At 40.9% G+C, this 18,978-nt stretch overlaps 1 protein-coding gene across 1 annotated transcript in view; it reads right to left on the bottom strand.

Annotated features, from left to right (window-relative positions):
- Nucleotides 1-6,578: 6,578 nt before the first annotated feature.
- Nucleotides 6,579-18,978, bottom strand: part of STAT4 (signal transducer and activator of transcription 4) — a gene marked incomplete at both ends in the record, with an annotated part of 38,942 nt that continues 26,542 nt past the window's right edge. The window contains 11 exons of the mRNA XM_082001822.1: nucleotides 6,579-6,605; nucleotides 8,632-8,740; nucleotides 9,270-9,336; nucleotides 10,628-10,819; nucleotides 11,215-11,351; nucleotides 11,786-11,880; nucleotides 12,705-12,757; nucleotides 13,885-14,020; nucleotides 15,195-15,293; nucleotides 15,563-15,646; nucleotides 18,894-18,938. Coding sequence (XP_081857948.1) covers nucleotides 6,579-6,605; nucleotides 8,632-8,740; nucleotides 9,270-9,336; nucleotides 10,628-10,819; nucleotides 11,215-11,351; nucleotides 11,786-11,880; nucleotides 12,705-12,757; nucleotides 13,885-14,020; nucleotides 15,195-15,293; nucleotides 15,563-15,646; nucleotides 18,894-18,938 — 1,044 coding nt within the window. The remainder of the gene's footprint in view (nucleotides 6,606-8,631; nucleotides 8,741-9,269; nucleotides 9,337-10,627; nucleotides 10,820-11,214; nucleotides 11,352-11,785; nucleotides 11,881-12,704; nucleotides 12,758-13,884; nucleotides 14,021-15,194; nucleotides 15,294-15,562; nucleotides 15,647-18,893; nucleotides 18,939-18,978) is intronic.

Here is an 18,978-nt window from a genome sequence, read left to right as displayed (position 1 = left end):
TTAGTTCCCATGATCAATTTTTTGGGGATAAACTAAGTGATTTCTGTAGCAGACACAGGTTACTTAAAATGAACTAATATAACTGAGAGAAGGCGTGCAGTACAATAACAGGTCTATGACAGAGCGGTTGTATGTTCTTGATGTATGGTCTCTGGCTGCAGACTAGTTGCCATCTCCTCGGATTAGCGTCTTGTAGTAGAAATGGCATGTAAATACGTCAAAAGGCTGAGAACGTGGGTGGTGAGATGCAAGTCCACTCACATCTGCAGCTTTTAAAAAAGGTTGATAGGACCTATCCAAGGAATAAGGGCAGCATCAGGGTGAAGGCCTATTTTATACATGGCTTCCTGCCAAATCTCTTCGTGTTTGTATGTCAGTTCCCTCAGCTGCTGTGTGGCGTATGCTATGTGTAAGATGCAAATGAGAGTTTAAGAATGCTATTATGTTTAAAGTGAAGGCTTTGAAGATTTTGATGGGCATTCAGACTGAATCTGATGAGATTCAGACTACAGGAACACTGTATTTGAGTATGCCGTAGTGGCACCAAGGCAAAGAGTTAAATGTGACACGGGTGAGGAAAGCTGGAAGAATTTTCCCTAATGCATGAAGTCAATTGGTGTGTGGCTTTTTTTTCTTCTCCCTAGTGCTTAAATGAGGATGTACTCCAATCTTCCTCTGGCTTAAAGCAACTAGCGTGGGAAAGGACTTGGGAGCAATGGAAGAGAACCATCCAAAGAGCCGGTTACAGAGCAGTATGATAATACAGCTACTGCACTCCTGGGGGATACAAGCAGGGAAACACCAAGAAAGTGGGAAGTCGGCACCTTTTGTGAGAAAAGTGTTAGGGAGACCAATAGCGGGACACAGGGCTCAGCCTGCCATTGACAAACTGACAAGGGGCGTAGGACAGAAATCCCACCTGGCTGTTCTGCCTTCCCTTGGGTCAGGGTCCATATGCGCCTCTGGAGAAGAGGGGCTTTATCTGCAGCTCTGGGGGTCTGCGTGCCTCAGTAACACCCGTGCTCGAGGGCGTCTTCCACGGCTAAGCCGGGACTCTTGCCTGGCTCCAATCTAACCACGTTTACGTTTTAACGATTCCATTTTTCATGTCACTCCCGACTGCCCGGATGATCGCCGCCAACCCAGGCGATGGCGGTGCGGGAGCAAAGGGCTGGGGACAGCCGTCCCTGCCGCCTGGAACCTCGCACGCCTCCCCCCGCGGCGGCGGGGCGGACAGCGCTGCCCCGCGGGCGGACTCGCCACAGCCCCATCCTGCATGGCGACCGTTAGCCCCCCGCCCGCGCGCGCCGCCCGCACTTACTTGTGTGACGAAGCTGCGCTCCGGCTGCGCGCCGCGACCCTCGCGTGCGCCGAGAAATACCCGCAGAGCCGCGGAGCGGGGCGCTGGTCGCAGGGCGAATCAGAGCCCAGGCCCCGAGGCCTCCAGCCAATGGGTGCTGCTCCGCCCACAAGACCTTTGCCTTCCGCGAGGGGGTGGCGGAGTGTTCCCGGCGCGGAGCGTTCCCGGCGCGGAGCTCCCTCCCCCGCTGCGCCGGCCGCGCTCGGAGGCTGCAGCGGGTTGTTGACCGGCGCAGGCAGTTGCGCGGGTTTTGCAGGCAGAAGTACCACACGTATAACGCAGAGAGAGGCAGGCTGCACTTGTTAAGAAAAGGCTGTCCAGCAGCGCGGCGGTGCTGGCAATAGCAGGTGAAGGAGGAATAGGGTGAGCACCCGGGCACAGGCCTCCTTTTCTGTCGCCTACTGGCACTCCCAAGCAGCGTTGGCAGCAGGGCAGTGTGAGAGGTCTGGAAGCGTGTGAGAGAGTGTGTAGCTGTCGAGACGGAGCTAGAAGACGTTTAAGTAGAATGTGAGAGATGTGAGAGATGTGACAGGTGAAAGAAAAGCACGGGCTGCTGCCCGGGAGGTAGGTGATACGGCTCTGGTGTCCCCAAAGTAAGGGGGATGACCTTGTCAGGAGTGCAGACGGTTAGGAGGTGACTCCCGTTGCCCCGGGAGGAGAAACACTGAAGTGTAAAGCTCAGTGGGCGATCTCCAGACAGCGGCCAAGGACGGCAAGCTAGCCAGCGGGGGGCTAGTCTGAGGAAGCCGTAAGTTCAGCTACGCGGGGCATTCACCCCGCTGCCTAATCCCCTGAGGCGCAGTCGCTCCAGCGCCGTGCAGCTCCCAGCGCTGTTGGTGCCGCTCCTTCGAAGCCGGCTGCCGTGCTCCGGCTACCTCACCGCTCCGATCAGGCTGTGGGAGCCTCTCCCAGGGACCAGCCCGCAGCGCCTGTGGGTGCCGGCGACCGGCCGCCTCAGGGAGCCCGCCACCCCTGCCGGGCGTAGTGCGCAGGCGCGGCGGGAGGGGTCCGCCAAGCCGGCACAGCCACACCACGTGACTTCGGGGAAAAGCGGCGGGGAACCAGAAGGGGCCGGCTGAGGGGAAGGCGAAAGCGAAAGCTGCGCCGGCCCGGCCCCGCCCCGCTTCCCCCCCGGGCTGGCCTCACGCCCGGCCGCTGGCATGGCGGCGCCAACCGCCCGGCCTGGCCTGCTGCGCCCGGCTCTCCCTACCTGGGCAATAGCGGCTTGTTTTCCTCATCGTCATGATTTATCGGGGTTTAAAGCACTGGAGGCTAAAAGTAGTTCTGAACTGTAAACAATAGGAAGCAAACCTGCTTTTAAATGTTGCAGTGAGAAAATCTCCCGATTTTCAACTCCTGTTGGAGAAATAGCCAGCGTAGTGACAGGCTGTCTCTGGAAAGCAACAGCTGGAGCATATAAGTCTGTAAGGGCAGCCAGGTGCATTGCATGGGTGGAAGAATTCTTTAAGGCAAGTGCATTAAAGGATTGTACAAACACAGTTGCAATTGTTAGTTTATGAACTGTAACCCACATTTCTATCCAAGTTATGGAAACTTTTAAGAATGCTTATGAACTTAGAAAAAATTTCACAGTGAGACGAATCAGCCATTGGAATAATCTTGCCCAGGGAAGTGGTGGATTCCTCAACATTGGACACTGGTCAGGGTGCTGGGCCATCTTGCCTAGACTGTGCTTTTGCCAAGGAAGTTTGGACCAGATGATCTTTGAGGTCCCTTCCAAGCTGCTATTCTACAATTCTATGAAACTGCAGGCAGCTGAGAGTTTTAATTGTTCCTGGTATTTTGTCAGTCGAGAATTTTCTTCACAGGGAGCATCTTGTGATAAAATGGTTTCCTTTTCCTTCATGTCACTTTTCTTGCCACAGCCTTACTTGCTAGGACACCGTTTCTGCTGTTCAGACATGTGGTCTTGTTTGTTCTTGTCTCATTTATGAAGTGTCAACAAAGACTGGAAGAATGAAAGTGCAGGCTTTGCTGCAGGTCTCCACGATGCTTTTTGGTATCCTTTCTATCCCCCTCTCAGTTGGAGAGGACAATTCTTAGTCCAAGGAAGAAACAAGTAAATAGAAGGTCTGTTTGGTAAACTCTGTGGTATGAAATACTACAGAGTAGGGGATATAAATGTGGCTATAGATAAAAGTTATATTGAAAGGTAACTGACAGTTTTTACATTTGTTTAATTAGAATCATTATGGTGATGTGGCAAGACACAAAGCACATAATTTTTTTTTTTCTATGTTATTTTTTGCTTTGCTGCTGCAAAACACAGTGAAAGCACAAGCACAGCTAGTAAAAGTACTTAAAAGCAGATGTTTTCTTTCTTCGGGCAGTATCTGAGGCAGCCCTTTCAGTGTGTTTGCCCCTACCCGCCCGGTCATTTTACTGGAGAACACTATTCTTACTCACAGTGGCGTAAGGATAAAATTCTCACTTTTTTTTAATGGAAGGAGGTTTGGGCTGTGAACATTTATGTTATAGATAACGACTAATGACTCCAATGTTCCTTTAAAGCAGCAAACTGCTTTGAAGTCATATGCCTTTCAATTAAATGTTTAACCTACCTCTTGCAAAATCTGTTTTAAAACAATAGTAAAAACTGCAATGCCAAAACCTGATCCACAATGCTCTTCAGGAACATGAAATACACTGTGTTCAAGTCAGGACTTGAGAGTCTTGAAGAGTTGCATTGCACAGGGAGTAGGGAGGAAGGAGAGAGAAGATTGATTCACGTGGCATGTCTGGGCCTTTTACAGTACGTCTCATGAAGGTTAGATGGTCAAAAGGATAGTGTATCCCCCATTTTGTTTGTATAAGATTGTGAGCGCGTTAGAATGAAAAGGCATGCAACAGCTGATGTGAAGTTTTCTGCTTTAAAAATCCATGTTACTGGTTGTAGCTCAGAATTGAGATCAACAAGAAGGTGGCAAGACTCTATTTTTGTATCTTGAAAAAATTCCACAAAAGTCCAGGATTCCAACTTTAAACCAAAATCTATTTTTATTCATACTGGTTATATAAATTACAGGTGTTGCCAACCTGTACCAATACACAATTGCTGCTCTTGTTCTAGAAAATTATTTATACTTGATGCTTTCTGAGAGAAAATTACTTCCTATCTGCAGCTTGCTTTGAAACACTCAGATTAATGAACAGAGATGTGGTCGTTCATTTAAAATCTGTTCCCATGTATCACACAAATGTCTCGTTACTGTTTCCATTCACTTGCTTTCAACTAATGTAATAATATGAGTGAAAGGAGTGAGCAAAAAAGGAGAAATGAAAGTAAAACCTAGGTCTTACTGATTGAAGGAGCTTATGTTTTCATCCCAGATGTATAATTTGTACCTGCTCAAGAAGTATGTAAGCTGCGAATGCTCAAGTGTTCATATGTATCTTAAGAAATTTGCATGCTTTAATCATGTATTCTGCAGGCAAGAATTAAATCTTGAATGAGCCTGCATGCATGAAATATAGTTGCCTTGGAATTACCTTTTTATTATTCTATTAACAGAGTTTTTAGGGATAATATTGGGGTGGGGGGAACCCAACAAACCCAAACAACCCAAACCCATCACTAAACAGTGCCTGAAAGGAAAAAAAAAAAAAAGAGTATTTAAAAAAGGCAATTTACCACTTACGTAAAAACTAGTTATTCTGCTTATTAAATGAGTCTGACAGGCATGTAATATTCTGTCATGTAGCACAAATTGCCCAGTGGTCAGCAAATGCTTCAGCTCTTCAGTACCTCTTTTTAAAAACTGTGCTTCACAGTCTGCGTTGACCAGCTAGTATCCAAACTGTTAGATCAGAATTTTTTCTTTGTAGACTTTCTGATAGTACTTGTTGTAGTATCAGAGTGCTTCATGCACAAATAGATTTACTTCTGCAGCTATTTTGACAGAGGGTGAGTTTTACTAACTCTCTCTTCCAGTGGCAAAATGGAGACAGCCTTTGACACCACAAGTTTTGTGTCGGTTTCCTTTCTGGAACTACCTTCTCTTCCCAGCCTTGCTTGCCTGCCTTCCACAACTTCTGCTGTGGTGGCAGATAAAAATCTATGCTGAAGGTAGTTCATATTTGGAAAAAAGCAAACCCCAGACGCCTATGGGACATTTGAACTCAGGGGGATGAGAATCTTCACTTTAAAACAGAAGCTAAATTCAACGGTTGTGGTTTAGGGCGCCAAAAAGGACTGTCGTGGTTTAGCCCCAGCCGGCAACTAAGCACCACGCAGCTGCTCACTCACTCCCCCTCACCCAGTGGGATGGGGGAGAGAATTAGAAAAAAAACGTGTGGGTTGAGATAAACACAGTTTAATAGGAGAGAAAGAGAGAAAGAAACGACGGTTACAACAATAATAATACCGACAAAGGAATGTACAAGAACAAGTGATGCCCAATACAGCAATTGCTCACCACCCGGTGATCAATAGCCCGTCCTCGAGCAGCAATTTCCACCCCCCGGCTAACTCCAGTTTATGTACTGGGCATGATGTCATATGGTAGGAATATCTCTTTGGCCAGTCTGGGTCAGCTGTCCTGGTCGTGTCCCCCCCCCGCCCAGCTTCCCGTGCACCCCCAGCCTTCTCGCTGGCAGGCCAGCATGAGAAGCTGAACTGTCCTTGTACTACTTAGCAACAACCCAAAACATCAGCACATTATCAACAGTTTCTCATCCCAAATCCAAAACATAGTCTCACACTAGCTTCTGGGAAGAAAACCAGCTCTATCCTGGCTGAAACCAGGACAGTGGTATACAGGATGATGATTAAACAAACTATTTAACATAATAAATCCTAATTTCCCCAAACACATTAATGTCTCTAGTTATCCTTATATGCTGTTTTCAGAAGCAAAACATTTTGTTCTTATACTCTTGTATTTACAGCAATTCTCTGTATGTTAATTCTGCAAGTGAAATTTGTCCCTGCTGGACTCCACTGAAGTCAAGTGATCTCCAAGCCATAAAGGATTTGGCCTTTTATCAGTGAGGACAGCAATTCTGACTTGCAGGAGGCTAGTTGTAATCCTTAGGGATTCCTGGTTTACATGGTATTGATAATAGACAGTGGCTCAAGAATAACACCATAATGGTTTCCAGGAAATGCTGATTTACAAAGATGATGGGGGAAAAACCAAACTGCGTCTTTAACCCATTCAGTGTTCACACGATTACTAATTTTTCCAATATGTGAACTTCAGTCAGTTGAGTAAGGAGAACTCAGCTAGAAGAAAAGAAGGAAAAGATTAGTCTCGCGGCAGTTACTGCTGATCATTTGAAAATAACTGCAGATGAAACTTTCTCTGGCTCAAGGTAACTGCAGTGTCATTTTAACAATGTAATACACACTGGCAAGGATCTGAGGATCCTATTTCTAGTTCTTTACAAAATATAGGAATGCTCATTAAAAAACACTGTGTGGGAAACAGTTATAAATAATTTTTTTTAATGAATTATTATAATGAATTTTTTTTTTTAATGAATGTGGTTCTTGCAGTGTATGGATATGTATAGCATGGTTCTTACTGGAGTCTTGTTTTCCTGAAGGGTAGGAGAATCTGGAGTGGGGGGGAATAGAAGGGGATTCGGCAAGACTGCAGAAAGTATATCTTGCTAAGACTGAATTGTAGGATATTTTGTCCTGCTTCAGATTTCACTCTTGTTCTCTGCATCTTACACAGTGCTTTTTTTATTGGCATCTCATGGAGAAAAAGTATTGCTTTAATAACACAGATTGCTCACTATACTTAGCCAGTGAATTTAGGATGATAAAGAAAAAAACTCCATATTTTCCTCACTGCCATTTAGCAAGGTAAATAGAATTGGAAAAGGAAAGAAGGGTTTCTTTAAAAATCTTCCAGAACTGCTAGAAATTGGGGGAGAAAATGGAACTTGAAAATCTTTCTAGTAAGAGCCTCTAGAAATTCACCTACCATCTAGCAGCACTGAACCATTTCTCTAGTACCCTTAAAAAACGCAACGTGATTGTATTTGACTCTCTCAATTCATCACCAAACACATTCTTTTTGTCCAGTTAGGACCACAAAAGATAGCAATGGTCACAGTTCGTTTGGAAGCTCTGAACAGAGCTGGCTTGAGACTTAACTGTGCGTGCTAAAAGAAACCAAAAACGTTTGGAACCTGATGATAAACAAAAGTGAAGCCAACTATTCTTTTCACTGCTAAAACCCTGGGAAATGCAAATGCATACATAGTTCACAAATGCAGTTTAGAAGGTCAGAACCGTTTTGATGAGCGCTATCAGAGGAAAAGGTGAAGAAGCAAAAAAAGATACTTTGCTCTTGAACAGATCTTCAGCTTGGCGTATATTAAAGAACTCCTCTATACGTATATAAAGTTTAACTGTGCTTCCAGTCATCAACAGTTGGGATTCTGGTTTAGTTTTATTCCATTTGTGGGTGAGGAGGAGTGTTTACAGAGAGGCATTTGAAGGGGGTTGACAGGCTTTTAAATACATAACCATTTTAAGAGCATAAATCATTGAATATACAAAAAACTAAAAGCTAGTATTAAAAAAGGAGGTTTTCTTTTAAAGCTGCTAAAGCTAAATCACTGTTGTGTTTCCTGATGGAAGTCTGCTGGACAAATCCCTGGTGGGTGAACATCAGTGCTCTAAGTACCCTAAGTCGTGATGATTCAGAACACAATTTCTAGTAAGTAAGTAAAAGACGAAAATATTTTTAATAGGACATTGATACTGTACTTTCCCAATCTTTCAAGATACTTAGTGAATATTAGTTTTATTTGCTAAAAATGTTTTAGGTGACTTTAAATTTCTCACTTTAGTACCCCATGTAGAAACTTGCAGCACAGAAAAGTTATGCAAGTTTTTGCCGAATTGGAAATTTTTGTGTTCTTTGTGCAGCTTCCCCAAGCAAGTCAAGTCCTTTGTGCTATCTACAGAATTAGTGTAATCATTATGTATTTGCCAGTGTAAAGACTTCGTTTGTGCAAGAACTCTGGGATCTTTTGAATTATAACATTCATGGTTCACTGGCCAGTGTGTCAGACAATTTCATGTAACAGTGTTTCCAAGTATGCTTGCAGCATCCTGTCTCATTTAGAATAGGAAATGTCTGCACCGTTGTTTCAGAATGTAATACAGCAAGTTATAAAAGAGCTCCAATTATTTCATAACTGTACAAGCAGCCTTTTTATAACATGCATCTGTGTTGTACATGTCCCATTTGCTTAGTGTTAACTTATGAATGGAAAAATTTACAACATACGGCAGTTTCGATCACTGTGGGACTCAGGTGTTCTCTCAGCACAGCATAAACGCTTGGAGACATTGGAAGAAGATCTGATGGAGAATGTGGATCTGTAGAATCATTTAAGCTTAAAAAAAAACAAAACAAAAACCACAAAAATAATCTTGAAAGCAACCTAAATCCCTCTAACTTAATGCATAGTGGTGTAGTATGATGAATGCTTATTAAGTTAGGTAAACTTGTACTCAGGCTTGCTGGTGGCCCTGTAAGCACATGCCAACAGCCTGGTATACATTTAAAAACGTAGGAGATAGGACCAAGGGAAGAGAGGATAAACCTGACTTTGTAGTATCAGCTGCTGGAGAGAAAAAGGAGACAGTGAAAGATAAACAGAGTACTGTAAAGTCTGCATTCAGTTTTTACAAATGTTTTGCCACATGGATGGGAAAAGCACTGTAGAAGCGAAGTTCTTTACTTCCTTTTCTTGTCTTTAGCAGTCCTTGTTGGACAAATAAAAACATCTAATGTGTTGCTATCCCAAATTATTTGAATGGGGGAAAGGAGGCAGAGAAACCTTTGTGTGTAAATTTAAAAAACAGTATGTAAATTTAATAAAAGTAACATTTGATGCATAATACATCTGTAAGGATACTTACATTTTGGAGACTGGGATAAATACAGAAGGAACATAACCTTTGTCTCCTCCATCTGAGGGCTTTGAGACTAAAAATAAATTAGAGAAATTAAATATTGCCTAGTAATTTTATTTGAAATTTATTATCTGCTTTAAGTGCTGCAGACCATAATCTATTAAAGAAGATATGTCCCTATTTATGCTTAACTAAGCAGCCATAAAAATGAGGGGAATTCCTGAGATTAGTCTTTGAGTTCAGGTCTTGGTCACATAATTGACTGTGCTCTCTTGATATGAATCGCTATCTTAGAATATAATATAGCAACTGATGAAAAAGATCTTGTTAGGTCTTCAAAAGCAAATATAGTATAACTCTAGAAGCTTGGTACTTCTGAGCCTCTAGATTTCAGTTCTGCAAATGCTTGCGTGGAGGCCTATCGCTACAGATACAGCTTCAGCAATGTCTTTTGCAGGAGATTAAGCACATACAGAAATTTTTAGAGGACTGGAGCACAGGCAAAGTCCACTGAATGAAAATGAAGAGGAAAAACATTTGTAGCCTTCAAATATTTTTTAGTAGTGTAGGAATTTGAATTAAAATAGGGAATTTGAATTAAAATGGAATTGTAACTTTTTATATTGAAAGTCCAGAAGAATGTGTACTATCTATTAAAAAAAAAATCAAGGCTTTGAGGGCTTTTTTGAGAAAGGGTGAGTTTGATCTAAAAATGGCCTGACTTAAAACTTGGGCAAGAAAGAGCATGGGCCTGAACATATTTGGAGCCATTCTTGTCTAGCTTTTTTGTATTTTCCAATGCAGTTGCCAGGGGTTTTCAGGAACATTGTCTGCCATAATTTTGTAATTGCACAGTATGTAGGCAAAAGGCAGTGCAGATAAGTGACATTTGTTATAGGGTTCCACCAAATGAAATGAAATAAAGCAGCTCTTCCAAGCTGTTTGGAAAATACAGAATTTCCTTGAAATCAAAGAGACAGCATGCTACAGTGTAACGCAATTATGAAGAATGATAACCAGGATGACTTTTCAGTTCCATCTCCTTCAAACACCTGGGCACTGAATTTTGTAATGTCGGTCAAGAAAAAGAAATTCTTTTTTTTTTACTTTTTCTACCATAAGATCTATTTTTTAGCTTCCTTTTAAATATTGTTGTCATTGCCTCTAATGTAACCTCTAAGACCAGGGATAGATTTACAAAATGAAGCTAAATGATAGGCGTGTATTAAAACAGTTCTCTTGCAGATGCTGATTAAAGGAGGCATCTTAATCTGTTCTCTTCCTCTTCTCCTCACATTCCTCAAATTGCCTCTTGACTTTGCAGCTGCTTTGCAGAAAGGGTAAATAGTGAAATGGAGCCCAACCTTCACTTGGCTGACAGCTGTAGTGTTTGCCAAAGGCCTTATCTTTGGGAATGTCTGGATACAGATACTTCAGAGGGTTTTCAGGAACGTTGTCTGCCATAATAACTTTGTAATCACGCAGTATGTCGGCAAAAGGCAGCGCAGATAAGCGACCTTTGTTATAGGGTTCCACTGAATGAAATGTTACGTCTCCTGTAAAAATACAAAGGCAAATACCAGTTAACCGCTGGTAACTGGTAGATCAGCATCTGCAGCTGGAATGTATTTTTGCCTGCCTTTTGCAGTTAATGCTGGTGTGGGTTTTACCTGTTCGTACCAATGTTAGTATCTATCAAGATACACTTTCTGCACATGTGGAAACAAATTTAAAGCCTGCAGTAAGCAGGTACACCTCCTAATGAACTTATATAATTAATATAAAGAACTGAGAGGTGGACTTTCAGAGTTCTGGTTTGGGTTTCAGTAAATATATTGTATCTTGCCCAAAACCATACTGAGAAATGATATGCATGAATTTTACTTTCAAACCAAAGAAATCATGGCTCCTGTATTACAGATGTATTGCAGAGTTTGAGAATTACACTTACCATTTTCTAACTGATCCACCCAAGTAAAGGTAATTCCACCCAGATTGCTTTCACTAAACCGTAATAGAAAAGTTCCTGGTGTCTTGTCTTTGAGCAAAATTCGTTCCTTCTCTTTGCTTACAAATCCCATTACGTACCTAAAGTGTAACAGGAAATCATTGGGTTTACTTTTGGAAAAAAATACAGACTTCAATCTGTGCAATATATCTGGCCAAACTTTATATAGGTGTTCAAAGCCTGGTTACAAAAGCTTTATAAGGTCTTGAAACTATGACAAAAGTTTCATGCGATTTACGTGTGGAGGATGGTATCAGGCTCAAAGTACTCTGAAGCATGACAAAATTTATAACAGTACTTGACTATACACTGACAGAACCAATAAATAGATCTAAACCTGCATTTCTAAGAGATTCAGTGGTGTTCCATTTTGGCAAAAGTTTCCAAAAGTTGTAAATGGGAAAGAGGAAGACAGAAGTATTGGCAAATTCTCTTCTGCATAGCAAAACTGATACTAGTAAAGAAAAAAGACAAAGCAGAGAGATCAATATACAGCAGTTTCCTTGTTGCTCACCCATCAATCCAAAGAGGAAGAATGTGTTTTTTAATTAAGTCCAGGATGGCTTCCAGCCAAACCCAAAAGGTAAAAGACTTTCCAGGCAAATGTTCCTAATGGTTTAAAAAAAACCAAACCAACAACCAAAACCAAACAACAAAACACAAACAAAAACAACACACATAAGAAAATTGTGAGAGTGCTGTCAACCAACGACATCCACATGACATGGCTATCAGTTTCTTATGAATAATCTAGTTTGTTCAAGCAAGAATGACAAATCTGAACTGCTGTTTTGGGTAACGTCTCTGACATAAAAACAATTAATTTTTAAGATATGCATTGGAAGCGCCTCATTTTTCAAGGAAAAAAAAATCACATTCATTGTTTCTTCATGGTTATGAAATTACATTTTGAGAGAAATGATGAGAACATTGAACCTCCTTTCAAGGTTCTAGACTTGTTTAAATAATGTAGCTAATATGAATAAAATGGGTTTACCCTTCTTTCTTAGTAACTTGTCTTTTCCTCATCAAAGTTACTGAATATATTGAGTGACTTGAAATAATTTAGGTCACAACTAAGCATGTGAAAAAAATACTGTATTCTCTATGAAAAAATGTATTGTATGCTTTAATAGCACAATCTATTGATCATCTACAAAAATATGTAGGGCACACTATAATGACAGTTTCTACTATCTGTAGCAATGTAACTGAGTAGATTCTCTTACCTCAAGCTTTAAACTTCTGGAAATATTATTTTCCAACATTTTTTTTCCAATTTTTACAATGAATGTGATTTGTGCTGGGCTACAATTCCCACAAATGGCAAGTGGGAATCTTATCAGTAGCATCAGAGAGACAGAGTTAGATACGCATGTTAGATACTCTTAGTTAAGAGAAAGAAGAGTCTAGTTTTACTTTTGGAACTGTACCTTGCAGAACTTTGCCCATGATAGTTGATAATCATTGTAACTGACTTGTTGTCCTGAGGGAGGGGGGGAAAAAGAAAAACTCAAATGGTGAGTCTATTTCTGAAATTTTGAAATAGATAGAGCTTGGTAGCAGGGCGGGGGGAGTACAGTACATCCAGTCTTGGAGAGGGATTGAGAAGGGCATGCTAAGAGGCTGTAGATCAGTTTTTCTGTATCCTTTTGAAGTAGCTGGTAATGGTGGTTTTGGGAATATTTGCCTAAAGTAGTCTAGGGCTTTGTTTTTGCAACAATGTGTGCTCAGTTTCATTTTTTTAGCCCAAGCGTTACTTCTCTTGGCCTTCATTCTATCTTGAGCTTCCCTGTTTTAAGACAATTTTTCTTTTCTTTCTTATGATTCTTGCTGATTTACCGTGGCACCTCTCAACCCCATTACCTCCACGAAGCAAGAAATCTCCAAGAAACCATCAGAAAATGTGACTGTTACCCAGGGAAACCAGTCTTTACCTCCCAGATTTGAAAGCAATAAAAGTAAAGATTCCCTCCAGTCTTTGACAAATGCTTCTGTTCTTGCCTGCCAGTAGAGGTATCGTTACACCCTCAGCTGGGAGTTTCTTACAGCTCACAATACATTTTATGCTTTTCCAGTATAAATTATAAGTATATAAAAATATATTTAACAGATAAAGCTTTCTTTTCTTCTGAAGGCCTCTCCCTTCTGGGGGACAGTCAGATCAAAGTGTTCAATAGTTCATCTCACTGAAGTTACAGGGCCTCTCTGCTATGCTGTCACCAGTGAAGGATGGGTCCCAGCTAAACAGACCCACAAGGGCAGGTACTTAAAATGAAACAAAACCCAAACCAAACCCCATAAGCACGCAACAAGACTTCCTTTTGATTTCAGATACATGAGATAATTACTTGCTAAGGAAACAAAATAACATCATAGTTCAGTGTGACTCTGATGCCCTCTTTCTTCAGTTGAGCCGCATGGAAGTTCAGAAGTTGAATCACTTTGTGGTAAGAATAAGCTGGCGCATGCTTTTCTTTAAAGAAAAAAATGTCATTGTGGCATTTTTCAAGTCAGCTCTGGAAGTGGAGGTCATGCTTAAAATCATTACCTGTAACTATTATATAAAAGAGACCAAAAGCAAGTAAAATCTTTGTGTTTCTACACACTCACCCGTAAGTTTCTCTGCCAGCATGCTGAGCTGATCAGAATTGAGCCCACGACCGACATACGATGAAAACTGCCAGCTCAGTACTTCTAAGAGCTGACTTAACGTGGCAGAAGGAGGATTGTTAAAGAATGACAAATTCTGCAACAGATTTAGTGCTTTGTTAGACAGTTAGAAACCATGAAATACACTGCAGACTGTAAAAGAAGGCTGCAAGTACTTGAGCAGAATCTGGAAGTGTTAAAAATGAGGTGTGTGTGTGGGATACATTGGACCAGCAAGGTCCGCTCAGGTGCCTGAGCAGAGTTGTAGGGGGAGACTGAGAGTGCCAGAGTCCGTGTGTGCATCTTGGAGGATAAAATACCTTGCTATGCTTCTGACAGCATCTTGTGTTAAGGCAGTGAAAATAGGCTTAAATCCTGTCTAATAAGTGCAGATATTTTCACTATACTTTAGTATGTTTGGTGTGTGAAAATCTTAAACCGTTACTCATACAGCGATATGTTGTTGAATTGTTTGGGTTGTCTTAGTTTTGAACTGTACATGTAATGAACATACTGACGACTGTGCAGAGACTCTTTATCACCTCACAGGGTGATAATGAAGTCCATGCTGCTGATAAGCTGGACTGTCATTATTCTTGGGCACATTGTTACCCTTTTTCTCCTCTGAAAATCTATGTGACTGCCACTAATCCCCAGCTGAAAGCCTGAGAGCTATTGACAGCACTAGTCTACAATTTGCAAATACAGTAACAGTGACTGAATCCAAAGTATGTGCTGAGCCAGCTGGAGCCTGAGAAAGAATGATTCTGCTTTTGCTCACAGTTAGAGCCACTAGAAGGTGCTACCTGACACTTATGATCTTCTCCGTAGAAAGCACTAGCTCCTATAAAATGCATGAGAGAAAGCAGCCCTTACGTACGTTACAGACCCACCTATATGCCTACTTTGACAGTTTCGAATTGTATGAGTAGAATTATTTTGTACCATGCATAATTTTGGTCAAACACATCCAAAAAAGACAAATTCAAACAAGAAAAGTTGTGGAGAAGGGCTATCACCTTTCCTTAGTTTAAGAACTACTACTTTAGCCTATAAAAAGGAAGGCTAAGTGTGCATATGGTTTTGTATATGGGCAGGGAAAAAAAGATAAGGCGAACAATGTTAAAGTATGATGTTGCTAGCAGTGTACGTGAAGAAAATAAGGCAAGTTTAAGAGGGAAACACAGCCTTTTTATAATGAATACATTTGGTAACCAAATACTAGAAATGTGAAAATGCAGAAAGTCAGTACTTGCATACTGAAGACCTACCTGAGGATCGTTGGTTGACAGATTGTACCAAATAATAGAAGCCCACGCATTGGGTAGTTGGCTGACATTGGAAATCATTACCACAGGCAAAGAGCTGGTCTGGTGGAAAGAATGAATGTGGTATGTAAATGCTGCCGAGAAAAGTGTTAGTGCTGTGTTATGCTTTGGGTTTTTTAACCCCCTCTTCCTTCCTGAAGCATACACTTCTGTCCAGAAGTTCTGGAAATCTTGCATCTGCTTATGGTTACTGCTGAAGATAGCTTCTAGGATAGATGGACCTGTGGTCTGGCCCAACACGGTTGTTCTTCTGTAAGCTGCTGGAAAATGCCTTTTATTCTTTCCCCAGAATATCTGGCTAGAATACTCACTTCCAAATTTATAGTCAATCCATACAGGCAGACCTGTGTTTCAAAGCTGATGGAGTGCAGTTCCTCGGTCACCATGTGAGGACCCTGAGGGAGTAAGTAGGTTATAAAATTGTGAATGCACAGTTGGCATTAACACTTTTAGTGATCCAACTGCTGAGAAAAACTTTGAAAAAAAACACATAATCAAACATGTAAGTAGAACAGGAAAAGAAGGAAGTAAAGGAAATAATTTGTTTGTTAAACTCTGACATTAAATTAGTCCAGAAGTCTGGTGTGTTTTTCTGATGAATTTAAAAAAAAAAAACAAAAAACAAACAAACCTTAACATTGTTAAAGCAATACCTCTAAGCCTTAAACTTTTGCTTTAACTTTTTCTAAAATGGTGCTTTTAGATTTCACACAAAAAGATTATTTTTTGTGTCTGATAAAGATTGTTTCAACTTTTATTTTCCTAAAGTTTCTTTACTGATTGACAATTCCAATTTAAACAGAGATGTTAAACTTCAAGGAGAAACAAACTAGAAACAAAAAGCCACAGTTTTAATGACAAGTAGGCCTTCATCTGGGAACATAGGTTTGTTGTAAGTATACTTAGGCTTCTACTCCTTCAATTAGTACCACCTAAATAATTAATCCAAAGTAAATCTGATACTAAAACCCCAAGCTTTTCTTGGATGAAAAAAAAAAAAATGTTTGTCATAGTTGATTAAAAGTTTGTAGTACAAGTGTTTTGTTTTGATTACAAACTAGCCTAGCTCTATAAAGATCCAGATCTCTGCCCCTAGGGAAACAGATCTTTCAAAATACATTTCCATCCTCAGAAGTCAAACTGTAAAAATCTATTTGTCCTTTTTTTAGTTTATCGTTGTTGTTTTTCCCTTCCCCATCACATATTTGTTTTGTCAGACTTTTTAAAAAAAGAAACAAAATTTTAAAATCCCAAATCAAAATGCTGCCATTAATTGAAATACTCTGCTTTCAGTCAATGTAAAATAAAACTACTCCTTGGGAACATGCCTCGTAGCCTTATTTTTCCCATGGAGCACCTCCTCCAGGACACGTACAGGTCACTGCAACAAAAGAAACTGCATAAATGAGGGATTGAAATGACAGGAGATCCTCAGACATCTGAATAATAAATCTGCTTTGCAAAGGGAAAATCTAGTTTAGAGTTGAAGGATTTTACATTAAATACTTGTCCATCAAATGAGCTCAAATGTTTTAATACAGGTAGAATCAATCCAGCTCAACCTGTATTGCTGACACAAAGTTGAAAAGGGTTGGTGAAACTCCCCTTCTCCCTCCCCCCATTATGATTTTACAAAAACTTAATTTTTTCTTGTGGAAAAATTATCTAGGCAAAAAGGCTTATCTACAGGAAAGGACAAATCTCAAATACAGAGAGCTTTCACTTTTTTAATGAGGCAAATCATACTTAACTATACTCCCAGCTTATTAAACATCCTGTAACAAACCAAGTTTTAAAATTATTATAGTTGCTGTTGATAAAAACCCAACTTGTTCATGCTAATAATGACTTCACAGATTGTGATTTGACCTAGGAAAAGCTCTGCTTGAGGAAATTGGTGAATCATGTCACAGCTCAGCTGTCCTAATTCTCCACCTTTTATATAGTTATAAAGGCATAATGCGTGAAAGTGGGAGTAAAATGCTACCAAAAGTAGAGTACCAACATTTTTACACCTACGTTTTTGCATTTGCTTGTCTTGATGCAAATGACTTTTGTAAGAAGCAAACTAACTGGGAGGTGAGCCTTGAGTTTCAGTCTTGCTAATCAGGTTGCAAGTTATTCTGTTCAGAAATACTGTGTGAAGCGTGCACAAGTATCTTCTACTTTAGGTTTTTGGTTAAAATTCTCCATGCTGATCACACCTTTGCTTTGTACTTAAAGACTAATTGCAAGACTTGTATGACTACATCTATTTGGGCTGTGATATGAGTAGATTTATTTTTATTTTTTTTAAACTTGTCAATACAACTTTACCCTTCTACTGTGAAAAAAGGTTACACTGGTGTGGAGATGCCTAAATACTGGTTTGGCTTAAGGTTATTTCACTTCGGTAAGTAGGTGGCATTCACAGAAGCATCTTTATGACATCAGTTACCTTGAGAGACACTAACTGTTCTGGTAGCGTTGGCAGAGGCTGTATCACTGGGTGCAAGCTTCTGACTCTTGCTTCAGTCAGAGATTTATCTGCATATTTTTGCTGTTAAAGAGCAATGCTAATTTTACTGTGTAAAATTTAATTTACACACCCTAGAGTTTGTGCGTACTCGTGCCTTTCCCTTCCCTGCCTACTGCTTCCAGTTGCTGGATGAGGGCATCCTGCCTTCTCCCCTGCCAGCGTGGTTTTCCTTTCCCCTCCTGCCAGTGACGCAGAAGGTGAACAAATGAAGGCAGTAACTTTCTTGCCTGTGGTTTTGATTTTTCTCTGTGACACCCGGGGCACTGGGGAGAATCACGATTTGTAGGAAGCCAGACTTGAGCAGAAGGATGTAGGGTCGAGCTGTGCAGGTGGCAAGGAGTGGGGCAGGGGAAGAAGCACTGGTGATCTGGCTGTGAGGGGTGCTGGAGGGTACCACAGGAATGGAAGGAGCGCTCTACGATGCGGCTGAACGCAGGGGCACGGTGTTCTGGGCATGGGTTAGCGCTGATGTCAACACTTCTGATTTCTGTTCTCCACAAAGCAAGAATGTACGGATTTTAAGCTCCTCTGCTAGGAAAGAAGCACTTGCAATACCTTTTCACCTTACATGCCAGGTGGTGGGTGCATGCCTCTGAAATCTGGGTAGTGCACAGGACCTGCTGTTTTGTTAGGGCGAGCACATCATAGTACAGTACACCACAAGAGGGGAACCTACGACCGGCTTTGGATGAGCATTGGTAAACTAAGCACACTTCTGCTCCTGGTTGAGGCAAGCAAGCTGCTCTGATGCAAATATAATTATACCCTTACTTCAGCCGTAAACTTGGCCAACAGAACATAGATTTAAAGAACCGTTCCTACAGGAAAAATTGTTTCAACAAAAAACTCAAAAAGCTTATTTTTTTCAAAATGTAAATGATCAGAAAGGCAGCCTTAGAGAAATCCGTATGTTCAGATTATTACTTCCCGCCTGCTATTGTAACTGTTTTAATATACAAATTTAAGGTATGTAATTAAAACTTCTGAGTGGTTCTGAAAAGTTCTCATTATACTATCATAAGATAATATATATTTCAAAATCAGTGCTCTTTTATTTAAATAAAAATAAATCTGAAATACTTGTGAGAATAATCAAAAATAACATGCAAAATAAATGCACAAACCTCATTTCCTTTGCTTCCAGCACTTGATTTCATTTCTTTGGGTTGCTGTATAAAGCAAAACAATATTTATGTACCAAAGAAACTT

Source organism: Phaethon aethereus (genome assembly GCF_964289735.1).
Source record: "Phaethon aethereus genome assembly, chromosome: 6".
NCBI classification, from domain to species: Eukaryota; Metazoa; Chordata; class Aves; order Phaethontiformes; family Phaethontidae; genus Phaethon; species Phaethon aethereus.
This window is presented reverse-complemented; position numbering and strand designations above follow the sequence as displayed.